We start from the raw sequence: 21267 nt of genomic DNA on the forward strand, positions 1-21267 counted from the left end.
CCCGGACCAGGGCCGCCAGATCCTGAAGCGCCCCCGGCCACCCCCGGTGTGTCTCCGCGGGACGGAGGGAAGATGCAGGAGGTGACGGAAGATGGACAGGAGCCCATACTGAACGGAGCTGGGAGGGAAGAGGTGAGACGAGGGCATGTACTGGCCCACATTCTATCAAAAATTTGCGTTAGCATATACAGGTGAGTTGTTATTGTATAGTACTAACTGTGTTGGGCACATGAAGACTGTCACGACGTGTATGGCAAGCCATCTTAACATCTGTTTTCAATTGATAGTAAGTAATCCACTAGCGATAGGTTCTTTCACTTGTAACTATTTGATACTATAATAGGAGAATAAGCTAGCCTGCTTATTCCAATAGTGACTAACATTTATTCCAGTTTTATTTGTAGGCTACCTATTCATTAGATCTAGTATCGGGTTTTTTTTTTTTTTTTTTTTTTACACTTTATTTTAAGGTCTTTGTTACACTGTAGCCTATACAGTATTTGAAGTGGATCAAAAAAGTTAATCAAAGTTGTCCTAAGACAAGAACGGGTATTGTTCAAAATTCATGTTTAACTTTGATGAAAGGTTTTGATCCAGTTCAAATGTTGATTAATGACTACTGTATTTAAGTACTGAGTTATATTAAGTAACTACATTTACTTAGCCTATAGGGTTAGGATTTGGTTTGGTTCAGGGTTAGTTGCATTTAAGTAGGCATTATTTATCGTTATTACTTTAGTAACATGTAACAATGACACTGTAAATTAAGTTACCTTTTTTATCTTACTTGTTACAGTTTACTTTTATTACTAGTTTACTTGTCAGATGTAATGATTAATCAAAACAACTTATTTATAGTTGAGTCAGAAATCCTACAGATGAAATAAAAAATGTTAGCAACAGTAGAAATAGTATTTATTTAGTCTATTCTATTGCTATTAAGAAAACTGGTATAGACGATGCCAATAACAATTTGATTAGTCATAGTAATATTGAATAGTAGCTAAAAACAAATAGTATGTAATGAATAAGTATTATCTAATGAATAGTGAAGATACCAGTCACTATTGGACTAATTAGTAATACAAAATACGTTCTAATAACATTAAAATAGATACTAGTTGGTTTTAAGGAATAAATGCCTAATGCTACTTAAAACAGCTTGCCATATGATGTGATCAAGCTGCACTCTGACGAGTTTTTCAGGCTCATGATTTTAGTAGTTTAATATAGAGACCTGTTATCTACCCATAACCGAGCATGCTGCAGTATATTGCCTGTTAGCTATGTGATTTTATCTCTGCACTGCAGTTACTAGTTTCCCGAGATTTTTGGCCATAATCTGCCATTCTTTTATCTTATGAAAAAAGTCGTCATATTGGCACAATATGTGGTGGCACTTTGATGGTATCAGATACTAATAGCGTAGTACTGAATGATTTCATGTTGTTTACATAGTATTTTAAGCTAATGTTTGGAGGTGTAAAAGAGATCATAATGCTTCTCTCAAGTACAGTATCTCCACAGATGCACTAAATTGGTATTCCCCAATTTTAGTTTTTCTCTTCTGAGGTTAATAATCATTAGATGTTACTAAAGAAAGTGTAGCACCCATAGCACACGGTATAAGTAATGCAACTGTGTATTATAAGTGATATTCTCCACACAGGGTAATAGGCCTATGCTCGTCTTTTCCCTTAGGTCTTGGCAGAGCATTTCCCTTGGGGCTGTTGTTTTACTATCATCCTTGGCAAAGTCTCTTTCTAATTGTGTTTGCCACTGTATAGCTCTTTCCCTTTCACATTTATCACGCTCTTGCGTCTGATAGATGTCCTCTCACTGGTACAACATCTGATCAAAGGAGGTCTGTGTTATTTCAAGGCAGATAATGACTTCGGCTAGGTCAACATATCTGTGACAAAGCTCAAGACCAGAGTCAGCACTGACCTCTATATTAACAAACTACAGCATTTCTCTCTCTCTCTCTCTCTCTTCTCTCCATTCATTCATTGGTGCTGAGTTAACCTCCTGTCTCTTGTTACATGAAGATCAATAGAAATTGAGACAGCTTGAAGGGAAGAAAGCTGTGAGTCATATCAGAAATGCAATTTTAAATTAATTTGGATGGCAGCAGGAATAGGCTACAACAGATAGTGTGCTATTTCTGTTCATTTTAGGATGGCATTAGTGTGGCACCGGCTGTTGAAGGATAATGAAAGACTGAAGTCGAGTGAAAGATGCTGCCAGAGTATCTGGCTTTGCTGTATCACTGTACCTTCCAACATATTTTTATCTCTCTGTAAAAATATCATATTCCTTCTTTAACCAATATTTTTCTATGTATTATGTTCCTCTCTCTTGCATGATAGACCTTTCTATTTCAGTTCATTTCTATTAACCCCACCACAAATTCAGAATTGTAAGATTGAAGTTGCTACGTCAGTCATATAAGGCCATAATCCTCTTGCTACTTCACTCAGATGTTAATTTCTGAATTTGTGGTTTAGTTAATAGAAAAAGACTGAAAGAAAAAGGGCTACGGAAGAGAGACGTTCATAATGAAGAGTGTTCAAGAAAGAGAGTGCAATTGCTCATTTAAAAGCTAAGACTAGAAAGAGCAAATTTATTTAAAAAGAAATGTCATTACATGGACTAGTTTTATTGTGATTTTTGCACAAACTTCACTTGCATCCTAGTTGTAACACATAAAGAAGCATTTATCATTCCTTAGTTTTTCCAAGAGTTACGAACATGCAACCAACAGTGGTGATAGTTTACTTAACAGTGGCCTTACAGTGGTGTTGGTTTACTTAAAATGTTATAAAAATGCTTTAAAATTTCAGAATACAGTGGATAATAATAATTTGCATGAAATCCATTATGCTTAAAATAATATTCAATAATAAAATGGCAGACAGTGCTTCTCAACAAGTGTTAGCCTACCTTTTCTGACAATTGCACTAAAAAGTACTTGTCTGGAAGCCAATGGCTGTTGTAAGGTAATTAAATCTATTTCACAACCTAATGTGCATTTAATTTATTGCAGGCCAGGCCAAGAGTGTTGTGTAATTTAACCATACTTTTAAGTAATTAAGTATTTTTTTTCTCCAGGCAATTATTAATGTTTTGCACAGGAAAAAAAAAAATCCTAAAAAGTTTTTTTTTTTAACCCATGTCCACATTGCTCACTCTCATATTCTCTCTCTCCTCACCTCTCTGCAGCAGCGTCCGGTGAAGCAGTCCTTGGCTTCCTCTCTGTGTCGAGAGTCTCACTGGAAGTGTCTTCTCCTCACTCTGCTCATGTTCGGCTGTTTCGGCACACTGGCCTGGTGCAAGCTGTGCAAAGTTCCAGTGCTCGCCCCGACAGAGCCCGAAGCTGCGGTTGTGGAGCCGGGAGACCCCTCCGCGACCTCAGCTAGCTCTGGTGCCTACATCCCCCTAGAAGTGGATCTGGATAGTCCCTGTTCCAGTGGCTACATTTATATTCCTCTGGCTTTCCTGGCCATGCTGTATGTGGTCTACCTGGTGGAATGCTGGCACTGCTACTCCAAGACGGCCATGTTGGCTCAAGCAGAGGTTACGGAGGTGTACGAGCGCGTGCAGAGGCTGCAGCAAGCAACGCCGTGCATCTGGTGGAAGGCCATCAGTTACCACTACGTGCGACGGACAAGACAGGTGACGCGCTATCGCAACGGGGACGCCTATACCACTACGCAAGTGTATCACGAGCGTGTAAACACGCATGCGGCGAGCTCAGAGTTTGACTATGGAAGGTATGGCGTCAAAGACGTTTCGAAGGAGTTAAGGGGCTTAAAGGATCATCCAGCGGTACGGCTGCGTTTCACCAAATGCTTTAGTTTTGCTAGTGCCCGAGCCGAGGCTGCCTACCTGACCCAGCGTGCACGTTTTTTTGGTGAAAACGAAGGTCTTGATGATTACATGGAGGCACGGGAGGGAATGCATTTGAAGAATGTTGATTTCCGTGAGCACATCCTAGCTTTCCCAGACCCGGCCAGACAGCCCTGGTACGCCAGACGTAAAGTTTTCTGGCTGGCCTCGGCATTGCTCCTGTCCTGGCCGCTTCGGGTTGTTGCGGAGTATCGCACTGCGTACGTGCACTACCACGTAGAGAAACTGTTTGGCGATGCTGATGATAACAATACGGGTGACGTAACTGAGAACAGCGGGGGCATGGAGAATGGAAACGGACCTGGACCTGGCACTGGATCGAGTTATCGTGCCATTTCCCGAGTCAATACGGTGGACATGACGGAGCTGGAGTGGCACATTCGCTGCAACCAGCAGATGGTGCCCAGTTACTCCGAGGCCCTGTTGATGGATCCCGGTTCAGGCGCCAACCAAGGTGCCAACACTCCTCCAGCTGGGCAGGGGACTAACTCAACACAGAGTGGCCCGTCTTATCCAGTGGCCTTCGCTTCGGCTTACTTGCTCCAGAACTGTCCTCGTTGCCGCCGCACCACAAGCAGTGCTTCCCTGCCATCCCGGCTGAGAGGCCCGACCGCTGCCCTGCTGAGTGGCACCATGGCTGGGATGAGAGCTAGTGCATCAGGAGGTGGTCCTGGAGGCCCGGGACGGCTGGTTCTGAGCAGGAGCGGCTTCTCTTTGGGGCGGCTCCAGGCTCCTCGCTCGTCATCCCTCTTCCACTCCCGAAGTGTAGGTGGAGGGCTAGCAGCAAGAGGAGAAGAGGCAAGTGGAGGAGGTGGTTTCTTAGGTTTGGGAGCTAGACAAGACGAAGAGAGCAGACGAGTGCTGGAGGGAGAGGGTGATGAGGATGAGGAGGCGGCGAATGTGGTGGAAAGAGTAGAAGAAGGTGAGAGAGACGGGGAAGAAAGAGAGCAACAAGAGGATGCAGAAGAAGGGGAAGTAAGGGAAAGAGACAGACCTCCTACATATCAGGATGCCCTTTTCTTCCCAGTGTTGATTGTGCATGGAGAGGAGAGTTGCCATTCAGGTGAGGACATTTCTTGAGGAAAAGACACTAAACCCCCATCAAAAAGTGCATTGAAGTGAAAGAGGGAGAATTGGAAATGTCATGACCAAAGTAATTTAGTGATCTCTATAGACTTTCATAAGAAATGTGTAAGAAAAGCTTGTCTGAAAAAAATTACAAATGGCAACAGTTGAAGCGGGATTGGTTGGTAAAGTTTTTAAGGCGACGCTTAAGAGAAGAGTCAGTTGGTAAAGCTTAAGACCAATATGAGAACGAGAATGCATGAATTGACCAAGAAAGGTGTCAGACACCTCTTGTCAACAATGACTGACGTCACTTATCTATGCAATAAAGAAATGGCGAGAGAGTGTTTGTAAAATTTAAGGGGATACACAAGAAAAGATGAACTCCTCCTGTGGGCACGTAGCAAAAAGCACCAAAAGACAAACTACAGAAGGAAGACAAAACCATTGGAAAGCCTTTCAAAGGTCATGAAGAGAACAGAACAGTTCATCAAGGGGAATGTTATTAATATATATATATACATAGCCATCATATAGCTGTGTCCAACAAGTCAAAAAAAAAGTTTTATAAAAAAAAAAAACGAGAGAGAAGAGCCTCATAAACTTGCACAAAATGTTGGGATTCAACTTCTTGAGACATTTCATTGTAACAATCTGTTGTTTTTTCAAAATGTCCTGCATCTGCTGTTCTTCTGACATGGATATTTGACTAAACTAATGGATGCCATTATTATTGCAGGGAGTATAATCAAATTAAGCAATTTTCTTGCAACTTCATTAAGAGTATTTTCTTTCTGCAGGCTTGCAAGTCCCAATAACATTTTTGGTTTGCTTATCAGAAAATGAGTAAAAGTATGTGTTACAGCGTTAAAAATGTGTGAGGTGCTGTAATCACATTGTGTTCACTATGTATTTTATACTTATTGTTTGTTAGTCAGTAACTGTTTATTTGTACAACAGCATATCACCAACTTTGCCTCATGAAGAGTTTGAGACTGAAGAGCACCTCACAGACATAAATAATGGTGCAGCATGTTGCCCTCCATCTAGCCTCTGTGCTCGTCTTTGATTGGCTGAAGTGTCATGTGAATAAATAGGCCAATTGTGGATGAGACTGCTTAGTGTGCCAAGACGCATCCATCTTCTGGTAACTGTGGATCCTCGTGAGACGTCTTAGTAGTGAGTTCATTCATTGCAGAATGCACATATGAATGTGTTTAATAATTGGAAAATGTGTACAACGCAAATCTTCCTACTTGTGTTATACTGTCAAGCTTCAAATATAATCTGCAAATACATATTGGAAGCCAAAAAGCACACGCTTTGTCTTATCATAAGCCTAAAGCATGCAGACATGCTCTCTCATTTATCCTTTAGCAGGTCACATAGATGTTGCAACTGTACTGCAAATAATTTAAAAAACACCTTTAATTAAGAAAAAGCAAATATTCTTGCAATACTGTCGAAATGTTCTGTCACAACGTGAATGTTGATCTAACAGTGATGTGGTGTCTGTTTAAATCACGATGAGAATGTAAAGTATGTCATAAGTATTTGATTGTGCAGCGTGTTTCATCCATTAGCCGGTGGTTGATGCACAGATGGCTAGACTACTTGAATATTTAGAAATCGGAGCTGTTCAGTTGAGTGCACAATTGTCTTCTGGACCTCAGAGGGATGACGAGAGTTTTTTAGATTTAAATTGCAAAAAGTTTCTCAGGCGGTCCTGAGATCAACTACATGTTCAGCATATGTGCGTCTTCAAGGGTATTTCAAGTTTGTATTCAGGGTTTTTTTTTTTTTTTTTTTTTTTGAGACCGAACCCTTTAAGATTTAATAGTAGCATCAAAAGCAATACTTTTCTTTTTGTGTGAAATTCCCTGAATACAATCATTTCAGATGCAGCCAAATTCGTTAAGATGTTTGCGGGATACCGTATGATTGATTGGTTCAGCTTAACTAAACAGAAGCTTTATATTTGTCCCTCCCTAAAGTTAGTAGGTTTTAAGCAAGACATTTTTTGCTTTTACCCTAGTACAGTGATTTGGCTTGGAGAGTGAAAGTTATAAAAGGAGAATGAAAGTTATGAAATATGTAAGTTTGATTATGTGTGTGTGTTGGGAGGCAGTCTGAGGATTGTCACAGCTGATGATCATGAGAAACGTAACACTTGATGGTACATAATAAACTGCTTGATTTGAAATCTTATTTGTGCCTTGACATTATGAACTCTGCCCAGTTATCAATTTGTAAATTTTTGATAATTAAATTTTGTGTCGTCTTTGATCAAAAAAGAGAGAGTGAAAAAAAAAATGCTTCCCAGACAGTAACATAGTGTCTGCACAGATCTGGCCCACATCTGGTACAGGTGAATTCCACATGGCCCGGATGTGGGCCGGATCTGGGCAGACACTATGTTGCTGTCTGGGTTATGATTCATCACTGTAATCAGAAGGTCAAGTCAAATGTGTTAGATCTTCCTATTGCACACCGTTAGAACTATTCTATGTTCTGTGCAGCATGTAGGCCTATATATGCTGTATATTTTGACAATTGTAATGATGATATGATATTATGACCACATTTACATAGGCTGTATACAGTAGGCCTATCTACAGGTTTTATTCACATTTTGTGTGTTTTTTGAAGACCTGCTTCCTTATGCCACTGCTTCAGTTTCTTGCCTTTGAAGGTGATGATACACAGGGCAACTTTTTGGGCAATGTTGCCGTCAACGGGCAACCAGATGAGACACAGGGCCCACGACCAATCTAAATTATCCAGATAGAAATGTATTGCCTATTTTCAATGGGATAGTGCCCAAGCAACAATCGCTCGGCAAGATTGCCCAGCAACATTGCTCAAAAAGTTGCCCTGTGTATCATCACCTTAAGTCTATGCGCCGTTAGGCCCAGTATTAGTTCAGAAATATCGTTATATGGAACTGTATTGAGGTCATCATACCTGTTACTACAGGAGTTCAAAAAGTGCCCAACCAATCCGAATCAAGTATTCAACAACGCCCTGTGTGACTCCGTATTATGACGCCATGCTGCGAATGTTTGCCTATATTAGGCTACATTAAAAGCAATATTTTAAATCATATTTCTTTATAATGAATTTACCCACCTATAAGAACTTTTCTGTTTTAGCGCTTAGTCTATTTCTATTTCCGTTAAAAAAAAAGAAAAAGATGTTATAAACTTGTAGTCTATAAACCTCTCTCTCTCTCTCTCTCTCTCTCTCTCTTAATCCTGTCGTGTTTAATTTGAGGTGAAGTGGATTTAAACCACTCGTTAGAGAAAATCACGGATTTAACAGTCACGCTGAATCGCGATAGAGACACGGCAAGGACGTGATCAAGACGGCGGGAAAAATCTGGTAAGACATCTCTGGTTAATGTGGAAAGTAACGTTAGTTTGTTTTGTAAAGTTTGTTTTGTGTGATGTAAAGACTATGACTGTAGGCTATAAAAAACGCTCACAACACCTTTCTATATGTATGTATTTGTTACATCTTTGCATGTTGTTGTTTCTACACAGTCTCGTGCTTTAACAGTAGCTAATGGTCCCAATCACTTACTGTTTGAGGCTGATGCGAGCGGCTCGGTAAGCCTCTGTAAGCCGCTTGATGCCCTTCAAGCCCCGCGGATCAAACCGAGGCTGTCGCTGCTGCTGTATAATAATAAAGCGTAATGATTACTAATGATTGACGCATTTTCATTTTGTCAGAGTGTAAATGCTCCGCTGATGCCACCAAAGTCCCCTAAACAGTCCTTGTCAAACACTGTATTATTAAAATCATCACTTAGAAGAAACGGCAACATGAAAAAGAAGTCATCCACATTATATGAGTATATATATATATATATATATATATATATATATATATATATATATATATATATATATATATATATATACTCCTGTAAACATAGGCATATACAGCAGGCTACCTGTCAGAAGTTTAAGAAAAATGTATAATTAAATACAACCTAGAACACAAATAGCATTTGTTGCATGTCCCCACTCTCTATCTCTAAACTTTACCATGACAATATTGAGAAAATGTTTAAAATGCTTTAAAATGTTTTGTTTTGTTTTGCTTTTTATGAGAAAAAAATCCCATTACCAAAAACAGTAATATTGGGCAATATTATTACAAATGAACATATTTGTATTTGGATATATTTTAAAATGCAATTTTTTCCTGGGATCAAGCTAAATTTTCAGCATCATTACTCCAGTCTTCAGTATCACATGATGACTAAGAAACTATTATTATTATTATTATTATTATTATTATTATTAATGTTAAAAACATGTGCTGCTTAAAGTCCCCCTGTGGTGAAAATCAAGCTTTTAATCAGAATCTGTTCAGAGTGCAAAGTCTGCGCTTCACTTCAGAGATGTGGTTGGACAAGTACAGCATGGGAGGGCAGGGTTCGGGATCATCCCAAAAACTCTTCTGTGGCATAAAGCAACATCAGTGCAGAAGAGACAGCTAGCGGTAGAAGAAGTCAGGAGACAGGAGGAGGGAGAGCGACATGCCAAAGCCGTCTCGAGGGCCAAGCAAGGGAGATGGACCAACTGGGAGGGTCTGGAGAAGAAAAAGCTCAGCTGGCGTGACATCTGGCAGATGGAGGGAGCACGGCTGAGTTTTGTCATCAGAGCCGCATACGACCTGCTACCCTCCCCACAAAATCTGAAAGAGTGGTATGGGGAAGATCCCGCCTGTTCCCTGTGTCAAGTACCTGCATCCCTAAGGCACATTCTATCAGGGTGCACTACAAGTCTATACTTGGCGGCATAACCAAGTACTCAGAGAGCGAGGGATTGGAAATTGGAAGTGGACCTTGATAAGAAGCTTGTGTTTCCCCCAGAAATAGTGGCTACACCAATCCGGCCAGACATGGTCCTGTGGTCTCCAACAACATAGCTAGCATATATGTTGTGGAGTTAACAGTACCATGGGAAGATGGGGTTGAAGAGACTTATGAGAGGAAAAAGAACAAATATTCCGGCCTGGCAGTTGAAGCATCCCAGAACGGCTGGAAGACCAGCATCTTCCCAGTAGAGGTGGGATGCAGGGGATTTGTTGCCACACCACTTTGCTGAGAAAAATAGGGGTGAAGGGCCACTCTTTCCAACAGGCCATCAAGTCCATGTCAAGTGCTGCCGAAAAAAGCAGTAACTGGCTCTGGATCAAGCGTAAAGACCCCAACTGCAGTGAGGTAGAGACAGATGGTATGCGGTCAGGCTTAGGCCCGACTCAGGGAGAAGGACGCCCCTGCCAAGCAGAGCCCATCAGGGATATGGAGGGTATGGGATGGAGGGAGGTCCTGGGACGCTGGGTACACCGTTGAGCCTTCTGGAGACGTTGTGGTTGTGGGCTTCAATCAACGAAACGTCGATGAAGCAGGGTGCCTCCTTTTCGCCACTCCACACCGACTGCTACTGTCAAGAGCTTCCTAGTTCAAATAGCTTTACATTTACATTTATGCATTTGGCAGACGCTTTTATCCAAAGTGACTTACATTGAATTTCAAGGTACACATTTTAAATTCTTATCAGTTCTTGCTTTCCCTGGGAATAGAACCCATGACCTTGGCATTGCAAGCGCAGGAAAGCTTTACCGCCAACTGTGACGTCATAAACCAACGTGGTGGTTGAACAACCACTTTGCTACAATATGGTTTTGGGAAACAGTCGATTTCTCCAACGATGCATTGTACTATGATAGTGAAGCAGCGAGTTACGTCGTTGTCAACGCCTTATCGTCAACGAGTCTTTTGTAACATTATAAATGTCTTCACTGTCACTTTTGATCAATTTAATGCATCCTTGATCAATAAAAATATACATTTTTCTCTTTTTTTAATCTTACCACAAATATTTGAATGGTATCATTGTTTCCACGAAAATGTGAACCAGCAAAAACAAAAAATTTATAATAATAATAATAATAAATGTTTCTTGGGCACCAAATCATATTAGAATGATTTCTGAAGGATCATGTGACACTGAAGACTGGAGTAATGATGCTAAAAATACAGCTTTGATCACAGGAATAAATTACATTTTGCAACATATTCATATAGAAAACAGTTATTTTAAATTGCAGTAATATTTCACAATATTACTATATTTTAATAATAAATGCAGCATTGGTGAGCAGAAGAGACTTCTTTTAAAACAATTATAAATCAACCTGGTGCTACGTAATATATTCTATAAAACGGGTAACCATTTTAATCGTTATTAATAGAATTTTTATTTAGCCTAATTTTTTACCCTAATTAGAAGGCTATTTAATCACAGTGGTAAATGACCAATATCTCCTATTTTTCTCTCCGCCAGATGATGACTGAGACAGCAAAGGCCCAGGCCGATTCGGTGGTGTCCAGTGTGGAGTCCATGCTGGCGGACGCCGCCCGAATACAAACGCGGTGCCGGGAGCGCAGCGAGCAACTGTCCGCGGCCGCGCTGGAGCTGCACGAGGAGACCCAGAGCCTGCGGGAACAGTGTCAGGCCTCTCAGCTGGACATGGCCCGCCTCAGACGCACGCTAGACGAGCTACTGGATACAAAACACGCCTACGAGGCCCGCGAGAGACAGACCCGAAAACTCAGCAAGCAGCTGTAGAGACGTGAATTCGAGGAAATTAACCCAGACAGCAACATAGCGTCAGCCCTGACCTGGCCCACATGTAGATTCCACACGCTCCAGATGTTGCTGTCTGGGAAGTTAAGCTAGTAGGCCTAAATATCTCTGTAAAAAGTTATTTACATAATTTACAGAACAGAATAAAAGATTTAAAAAGGCAATTTCAAATTTATATCTCAAAGAAGAAGATTTTTTTGTATTTGCAAGATATAAACTCGATATTCTGCTTTTGAGGTCGGAAGCTTAGTGATGGTGACGTTGAATTCGTGGGAATGTGATGTAGTTCGTTTATAGCCTATACTTCTAGCTTTTTAGGCTGCATTTAGGATTCAAAATTCATAAAGGTTGTGTTCATCTGTAATAATTATCTTGATGGACAAAACGTGCAAGTATCATAAACTTTTGTTGAACAAAGAGCTTGGTTTTAGTGATAATTCAAAAGCCTATGGAAAAATCCTGATGTCATACCCGCACCACTCTATTATGTGCCTTAAAGGCTCACTATGCAAGATTTGTACCTTAATATAACAGCTTCGAAATCGTTTAGATGGTAAACGAACTGCAAATCATCCCGATAGCAATGCAGGTTTGAGAGGTGGCGCCCCAACAAATCTCGCAAGAATCACGACTTGCTTTACGTCACATACATCAACAACATATGAAGCAGCCTCTATGGAAGACACTAGCACGCATTTCAGACATGAAAAACGAAAACGAAGAAAGCGAGGTCGGAAGAGTGCAGAGACGGCTCTGCGTGAGTGGTGTTTACGACAGTAACGTTAAAGTCCCTGTAAAGGCAATTCTAAAAAAAAATTCTAAACGCATTATAAATGTTAGAAATGTATTGCTAAATCATATTACAAAGACTGTGCACTGTGAAGTACTGAATTGTGGAGTTAGACCGTTAAACAGTTTTTCACCGTTGCTGTGTTCTGGATTTTTTGGGCGGGGCTAAAACGGGGGCTCGATGACGCACTGGAGCCCCTGAGCTCCTGGACACGCCCCTACTTGATGACGCACTGGAGCCCATTCACATCAGTTTGCAACTCAATCGCGAGTTACTGTCAGTACTATTAGTTACTACATCCTACAGTTTGCTAGCTAGCTATGCCTTCGTCACGGAAATGCGTAACTTATTACCTGGATGCGATCACGTACAAAACAGATCGGTGTCCTTATTTAAATTTCCGAAAAACTATCATTTCAACAAGAGGTGGATTAATTTTGTGAAGAGCCACCTTGATGGAGAGCTGAGGATCACCACCAAAACCCGCCTCTGTAGTGATCATTTTACACGGGATAGTTTTATAAACTTTCGTCGGAGACAACTGGGATTCATTCACTGATAATCCGCTGTTACTGGTGAATGTGGCCGAACTGACTATCTCCCGCCTCGGCCTTCATCCTCCCGTCGCGCCGACAACTGGTGCCATCGTCGGCAGTGCGTGCCCACCAATGAGTGTAAGTTGCCTTGTGTGCTTATGTTATAATTATAGTAGGTAGTCCAGGCTCGAACATGTATGGCTTTGTAAAACAAATTAAGCTGCTAGGAGCATCCTTTCCAGCTGTAGCGGTGACAGTTGAGTGTGGTGAGTCGACGGCAGCGAGCTTTCCTGCGAGTGGGCGTGGTTTCAGCGCAGCCAGCAGACACGCCCCCAGCGTTTGAGAGCAGAGACTACTGCTCATTTTTTCAAGATTTTGATCGCTTATTTTATGAACTTGCCGGCTTTTTTTTCATTAAAATTTGGCTGGGTGGCTAATAACACATTTTTCTGTGGTGTGACAAACTCAGAACACATACTTAATTTTGACTTTACAGGGACTTTAAATACAAGTACTCCACAGTGACTCTAGGGGTCGCTGTTTGAGAAAAACGGAAACTGCATAGTGTGCCTTTAAACTGTCAATTTATTTCCCGTTTCACACGTTTTTCCCACCCATATGGCAGATGAATAAAACCCCTAAGCGCAAAAATCTCATACATTTTAATATTAAAAATACCACCTTTGATATTTAGACATTGTGTGACACCATAAGCTCTTGGTTGACTAAATGAATTGCTTTGAAGTGTTTGCATAGTCACAGACTCAAGCATAGGGGGTTATACAACAGATTTAATATTCATAAAAAATATCAGTGCATAATCTGTAACAAGCGGTTCAAAAACAAATGTAGCAAGTTAAATAAAAAAGTTGCACAGAAAGGACTAACATGGACTCTGTGACGCCGAGATAGGCGGAAGGACACTGTGTTTCCGAGGACTTTCAGCACCTCAGATTTGGCACTTCGCCTGTGGAAAGCGGATACCATCACTGGCCAAATTATGGATTTATGTCCCTTTCGACCCAAACGCACACACACACACTCTTACCTCCTGTGGCTGTGTGCGAGAAAAAGCCATTAAAAATGACATCTCTACTGGGCACAAGATTAATAGGCAAACACTCTCGGAAAGACACTCTCAAGCAGTTTTGCTCATGTTAAGGACACCAAGGACTATGAATAAGAGAGTGTGGGGGTGTGTACTTATGGGAGATTCCTGGCCTACAAAACAGGCACATGAGCAGCGTCTAATGGGATTTATGGAGTAATTCATATAAACAGACAGCAGAGGGCGAAAATGTTGTACACTGACACAGAGCAGGCTTTACTTAAAGCGATAGTTCACCCAATAATGAAAATTCTGTCATCATTTACTTTATGAGATTTTCTTTTTTCTGTTGAACACGAAAAAAGATTTTTTTACGAATGTTGATAACCAGACAATTGACTTCCATAGTAAGAAAAAAAATACTATGGAAGTCAATGGGTGTCATCACCTGTCTGGTTACTGACATTCTTCAAAATATCATATTTTGTGTTCAACAGAAGGAATAAACTCATACAGGTTTGGATCAACATGAGGGTGAGTAAATGATGACAGAATTTTACATTTTAGTTGAGCTATCCCTTTAATACAAGTGACAAGTTACAGTAGAGTGCATTAACCATAACCTGGTTTGATTCCAGGTCAACTAGGTTCAATTTATTGGATGTTATTCTACAAAAGCCTTGAAACTGTTATATGTGCTAATAAAATATTTTGGCCAGAGAGCCACCGTGTAGTTTCACCATGTAGTTTTCATAAAGCATTTTCCTGAAGATTTGTATGCTCATGTTTAGTTTGTGAAAACTCTGGGCAGTGTTGTCAGATTTGAACTCTTTACATAAAGCTGTGTCTCAATCAGTTCAGGTCACACCACCAATCTGGCAACCGCACACGATCACCTGCCAGGTCTGTGCTGCCAGCCACAGATCAGTAACCATGGCAACTAACCCTTGGCAATGCTAGTGAACAAAATCAAGACCGTATACTGGAACTGCCAAAATCCTTTTGGCTCAGCTAGCCAGCAGTGTGTTTGTGAATGTGAGCGTATGTATGTATGTGTGTGTGTGTGTGTGTGTGTGAGAGAGAGCGTGTTCAAGGGACACACAGACTGCTTTAGTGTGGGGCGACAGCCGCGACACTAAGGACGTCCTCGGCGGTTGAAGAAGGGCTCGGTTTCAGAAGGGGTCACTGATGGTTCCTCTCCCCCTGACTGGGTTTCTGACCCTTTGTTGCGCTGGAGCAGGACCAGACCTGCTATGATCATCCAAAAGAAGAAATTCACCCATACTGCTATCTAAGAGGGAGAAAAATTAAAGTTTCTTAAAGATGGTGCTGAACATTTTTAGGGCATTTGTGCAATTGAGAATTTGGTTTTGTTCTATAAAAAATATATATAAAGAGAGATTTTAGACTAAATTTGTCAAAATATTTATGTCTAAAACTTTGTGTACAGATGTCTAACACACGTTATATTGTTATTATTATACAACACAAACACACACACACACACACACATATATATATATGAAGAGTTCAGATGCAAAAGCCTCTAAGTGCTATCTGAAATTTTCTTCTAGAATGATAATTTTTTATCAAGCTTGTATATTTAAGTTCAGTAATTTCACTTAACTGGCAATTAATAGGTAATTTGCATTGCCATATAAGTGAAATTATTGAACTTAAATATATGAGCTTGATAAAAATGATCATCCTAGAAGAAAATTTCAGATGTCACTTAGAGGCTTTTGCATCTGAACTCTTCATATATTTTTTGATTGAATGATTGATTTATACTTTTTTAAAATCAATAGACAAATAATTGTTTTTTTTCTAAATATATGAGGTCAATTACATAATATAATTGTCTAAAACATTGTCTATGTATATACATACATACACACAGTTATTTTATTTGACAGCACACACACACACACACACACACACACACACACACACACACACACACACACACACACACACACACACACACACACACACACACACACACACACACACACACACACACACACACACACACACACACACACACACACACACACACACACACACACACACACACACACACACACACTTATTATACATACATACATACATACATACATACATATATATATATATATATATATATATATATTAGTGCTGTCAAATCAAATAAAAATTTGTTTATATAATATACATGTATGTATTTTATATATATATAAAAAATATAAGTTTGTGTGTGTATGTATATATACTATATAAACACAAACCTTTATGTTAGATGCAATCAATCGATTTGACAGCACTAATTTTATATATATATATACATATACATATATACACACACACACACATCCATACATACTGTATATATGACAATGTTTTAGACAACTGTTTTGCCATCAAGAAGATTTTGTCTGGGGTTTCTCCACCACCTCCAGATAAATGAGAGATTTGAAGCCAGAATGTCAATAAATCAAACAGCATTAAACAGATTTAATTAATCTCAGATGTTAACTTGATGGAGGCTCTAGAAATGAGACGGTGTGAATGAGATGTAACTCTAATATGCTTATGCTGATAGCTCTTGTATAATGCGTTTCAATGTGTTTGTGATCAGCTCTACCTCTGCACTGTGCAGTCTGGAGTAGAACTGGCTCGCACTGATAGGGCTCGTCCAAGGCTTATCTTGCGCTTCTTCACACCTGCAAATGCACAAAATAGTGTATTTATACAACCACTAGTTACTGATACAGTTGTTATGATGGTCAATACTGTCTGTACAAAAGCTATTACAGAGGTCTCTCAAACACACTCACTTTGTTATATTTTTCAGTGTATGAAGCACTGAGTCACACAGTCTGTCTCGGCCGATTTTCAGGATGCATCCCGTCACCAAGAGGAAGAAGAGGAAGACTCCAGACAAGCCAAGAGTAATGTTCATCCATAATTTCTCTCTGATACAAGACAGAGACAACATTGCACAATGTTTGAATGACATTTTAGAAAAAAGAATATGGTGTTGCTATCCTAGTAGCTTCCAAATGAATAGTCTTAAGGAAAAAAATTCTTCTTTCATGTTAGCAAGGACTCACACTCTGACAGTACAGGGACTGTTGTAACATCTCTTACTGAATTTGAAAATCACAACTTGTTATTAATATACACACTACCAAAACTAGCGGTTGGCCGATATTGATTTTTTGATGCCTGATGCCGATATCTTGGAGAACAGGCTTATATTTTAGATGGCAACTTCTTGATTCTGCAATCATATTACAGTATTTTTCACAAGTAAATAATTTGCTTAAACTTTTTGTCTTTACTTGTTCACAAGTAAAGAATTTAAACTATTATGTTCGCGTTCTCAGCGCCGGTAAAATAAAAGTGCTTATCTGATATTTAAAGGGGTGGTATAATGCCCCTTTCAAAAGATGTAAAATAAGTCCTTGATGTCCCCAGAGTGTGTATGTGAAGTTTTAGCTCAAAATACCCCACAGATATTTTTATACAGCATGTTAAAATTGTCACTTTTTGAGGGTGAGCAAAAACGCACCGTTTTGTGTCTGTTCCTTTAAATGCAAATGAGCTGCTGCTCCCGGCACAGGGGACGGAGCTTCAACAGCTTGTGTCATTTTACCTCACACAGACATGCACTGAAAATTTAAAAAACTTTTAGCCTTTTATGTTCAAACCGAAGTCAGAAAGATGGAGAGACTCAAGAAGAAGTGACAGCATGTAGACAACATTTCTGAATGGTTAGTTGATGAATTTATGTAGCTTATGTGTCGTTATCTTCTAGTCATTGATTAGCATATTCTGTCTTGATAATCTATAAATCATGTTCAGGGGGCGGGGTTTATGTAAATTTTAGGGTTGGTGATGTCACTAACCCGGGAGGAATGTCGTGTAGTCTCTACCAGCCGTTTGTTGTAGTCCTTAAAAAGCGATTTCTTTCAAAGCAAATATCTCCCTTTGCTTTGAACTTTGAGCATTGTAACTTTGCAGATGTTGTTTATGCTCAAACAGCAACATTACACACTAACTAAAGTTAGAAAAGTGAAATCATAATCAACCACCCCTTTAAAAAAAAATATGTTGATATATTGTCGACTACTAATTTAAACATTTGTGGTGAGTACGTTTTTTAAATTAGGTATTTTCTGTGCACCAATATAATAGAATTTAAAGAAACAGTTTTCTATTTTAATATAATTTAAAATGTAATTATATGTGTCATGGTAAAGTTGAATTTTCATCATCATTACTCCAGTCTTCAGTGTCACATGATCCTTCAGAAATCACTCTAATATGATGATTTGGTGCTCAAGTAACATTATCATCAGTGTTGATAGCAGTTGTGCTGCTTAATATTTTTGTGGAAAACGTGATACATTTTATTCAGAATTATTTGTTAAATAGAAAGTTCAAAAGGAGAGCAGTTGTTTGAAATACAAATGTTTTATAATAATTTTAAAGTCCTGTCACTTTTGATCAATTTAATGAATACTTGAATAAAAAGTATACTGTACATTTCTTTCAACAACAACAAAACTAACCACAATGTCTCGTATCTAAATTCTAACGAATATCCGTTTAGAGTTCCTCCTGCTATCCATACATACTGGAGCACGACAACAGGAAAGAGAAAACCTCTGTTCACATACATGAAATAAAATCACGAGCACATGATTTATGGAGCTCTTTGACATACCTTTTCACATCTCCGTCAAAACAGGCGACGTAGACCCAGTAGAGGGAGAGAGAAAAGCAGAAGACAGCCACACACACTGAGATGGCTGACACAAAGTAACAGAGAGAGGGAGAGCTGGATGTAAGCACACTGATGGATGTGTTGTTCAGATGCACTGAACCGTACAGCATACACTTCCCAGAAAAACTCCCCTGTTTGAGTGAAAACATAAGGAAAGAATGTTATGGCTTACAATGCATCTTGTTATTACCATAGTAGGCACTTCCACAAATAATGTACAACAGAGGGCCTGAAACTATTGAAAAACTTGGGCACAAAGGGGTGAAATACAGGTGGAAGTTTATGCACTTCAAACTAGACACTTTTCATGTTTAATGTACGTGCCAGTGAACTCCACAACTACATACAAGAGCATCATGGTTGTCGTCTTCATTTTTCCCTTTCATTATTTTCCTGCTGTATCCACTGTTACCAGGATGAAACACTCAAAACTAAAATTCTTACTCACACTCTCCTTTTCTGCTCATCTGACTTTAATAAGCCAATTCCTCTTGAGAGCAAATCCTCAGCTGGTCACATGACAGAAATAGTGACAGAACTGGAAGCTTCAGTTGCTTCTATTACACTTTCATTTTCTCTTCACTTCCGGGTTTTATTTTTAAAACGTGGGCCTATTAGTTCTTCTACGGTATGGATAATTAGAAAAATTATAAAAGCATAGGCCCATTAGTTTTTCTACAGTATGGATAATTATAAAAAAAAAAAAAAAAGTAAAACATTTCTGGTCACATGACTATGACGATTTTAAGGGCAACTCGTGAGAGTCTAACACAGAACCCCTCCAGAAGAAAAGTTATGATTTTTGTATGCATGCATCTAAGGACAACACCAAAACACATCCCCTGCAAACAAAACTGTCAACAACAGTAAACTACAAGCATTCAGCTAACATCGTCAAAGTTTTAAACTTACATTCTGTCGTGTTTCTGAACGCAATAGCGGATGCAACAACAAGGTAAAGTCTGTTATAGTCTTCTATATTAAATAGCAAACAGATATACCTGTGAGATTGTAACTGAGGCGGCTGTGATGATCCCACAGATAAAACAGCTGCCGTACAGCAGCAGCTCCAGCAACAGAGGCCACGGCAACGGCAACGCCAGCGCCATAGCGTGCGTGTGTGTGTGTGTGTGTGTGTGGGCGCGCGCCACAACTCCGCACTTCTTTAACCAGCCGCGGCAGCGCGCATACACGCACTCATGTGTCCAAAACGCATCATGAGTTAACGACTATCATGTGATCGCAACATCGCACAATAACATGAATGAACAGAACCACATTCCCTTGCATAAGCACCAAAAATAGGTCACATTTATGATAATCACCTTATATAAGTTATATAGACCTACCTACTTCATTTTGACTAGATCTGAGAGTATAAGTTAACTATATTAAAGTATGATTATATTAGGACCTTTTTACTTGTAATTGAACTACTTTGGTTTCTGTTAGATCAGTGCAAAGCCCTGACACACTTAAAATATTTAGTTCAACCCAGGTTATATCCAATATATAAAGCAAAACAAATCTAGGACCAGTTTTGGGGAAAGTTACTTTTAAAAGTAATGCTTTGTAATTTTGCGTTACTCCCTTAAAAAAAGTAACTAATTAAGCGTTACTTTTCCTCACCAGGATTGCTTTGTTTTTTAACAAATGTAAAGGCGCACACTTGTTAAAAAAACAAAAGTTTTTTTCACACCAAAAGTGAAATGAAAGGCCTGTTCACACCAACAACGATATGGTTATTTGAGATAACTATGATATATTAGCATCTACGCCAGCTGACGATATCGTTCTGTTTATCCTATGCGCGTGCTTGTCTGTCGTTGCATGATTGATTCTGATTGGTTGTCAATGTTTTTATCGTTCATCAGCTGGAAAACATCTTTAACTATTCTTTAATATTGAGAACGACCTGCCATTCTGGACTGCAGAAGAATAAAGTTCAACACTTCAGCAATAAAGACTAAAAAATTAAACACAAATGTGATGTTTATCTAAAGTCACTTTTGCTTATATTAGTTTGGTTGAATTGGATCATCGATTGTCAGCAGCAAAGACATTGGTTAATAAAGTAAGATTAAATAAATAAAGTATGTATATTAACATTTAATTATTGCAGGTTTGCGCAATATTCTGAGTTTGAATTTTTATTGTTTTTATTTATTTTGAGTAATACAGAATGTGTTTTTGTGGTCACATTTAGTCTAGAACTACAATATCCATCATGTTCACACACACGCCTCTGCACTTACGATTTCTCTCAACAATGTGGACAGGACAGGTGTCAGTCAATAAATGTGAAAAAGTAACTCAGATATTAAATTAATGTTATATATTGTAATAAAAAACAAGTAATGCTTTACTAGTTACTTGAAAAAGTAATCTGATTACGTAATTCCTTACCCCCAACCCCGTCTAGGACCATCTGTATTGACCGCAATAGAAGCCCATTCCACTGTGTATAGACTCGTGCTGTCAGGTGT

At 39.4% G+C, this 21267-nt stretch overlaps 2 protein-coding genes across 2 annotated transcripts; one reads left to right on the forward strand and one right to left on the reverse strand.

Annotated features, from left to right (window-relative positions):
* Positions 1 to 72: 72 nt before the first annotated feature.
* On the forward strand, positions 73 to 4989 carry LOC308684804 (transmembrane protein 151B; the record flags this gene model as incomplete). The annotated part of the gene is made up of 2 exons (XM_081356103.1): positions 73 to 132; positions 3223 to 4989. 2 exons carry the CDS (start codon positions 73 to 75, stop codon positions 4987 to 4989), a joined length of 1827 nt encoding a protein of 608 aa, XP_081212229.1.
* Positions 4990 to 13735: 8746 nt separating this feature from the next.
* On the reverse strand, positions 13736 to 19982 carry tmem179ba (transmembrane protein 179Ba). Its single transcript, XM_081358917.1, has 5 exons — positions 19783 to 19982; positions 18722 to 18912; positions 16827 to 16964; positions 16634 to 16712; positions 13736 to 15301 (listed from the first exon to the last, which is right to left on the reverse strand). Exons 1-5 carry the CDS (start codon positions 19888 to 19890, stop codon positions 15146 to 15148), a joined length of 672 nt encoding a protein of 223 aa, XP_081215043.1. The 5' UTR covers positions 19891 to 19982; the 3' UTR covers positions 13736 to 15145.
* Positions 19983 to 21267: the final 1285 nt, after the last annotated feature.

The sequence above is a fragment of the Scardinius erythrophthalmus genome, assembly GCF_964197995.2.
Source record: "Scardinius erythrophthalmus genome assembly, chromosome: 2".
Lineage (NCBI taxonomy): Eukaryota > Metazoa > Chordata > Actinopteri > Cypriniformes > Leuciscidae > Scardinius > Scardinius erythrophthalmus.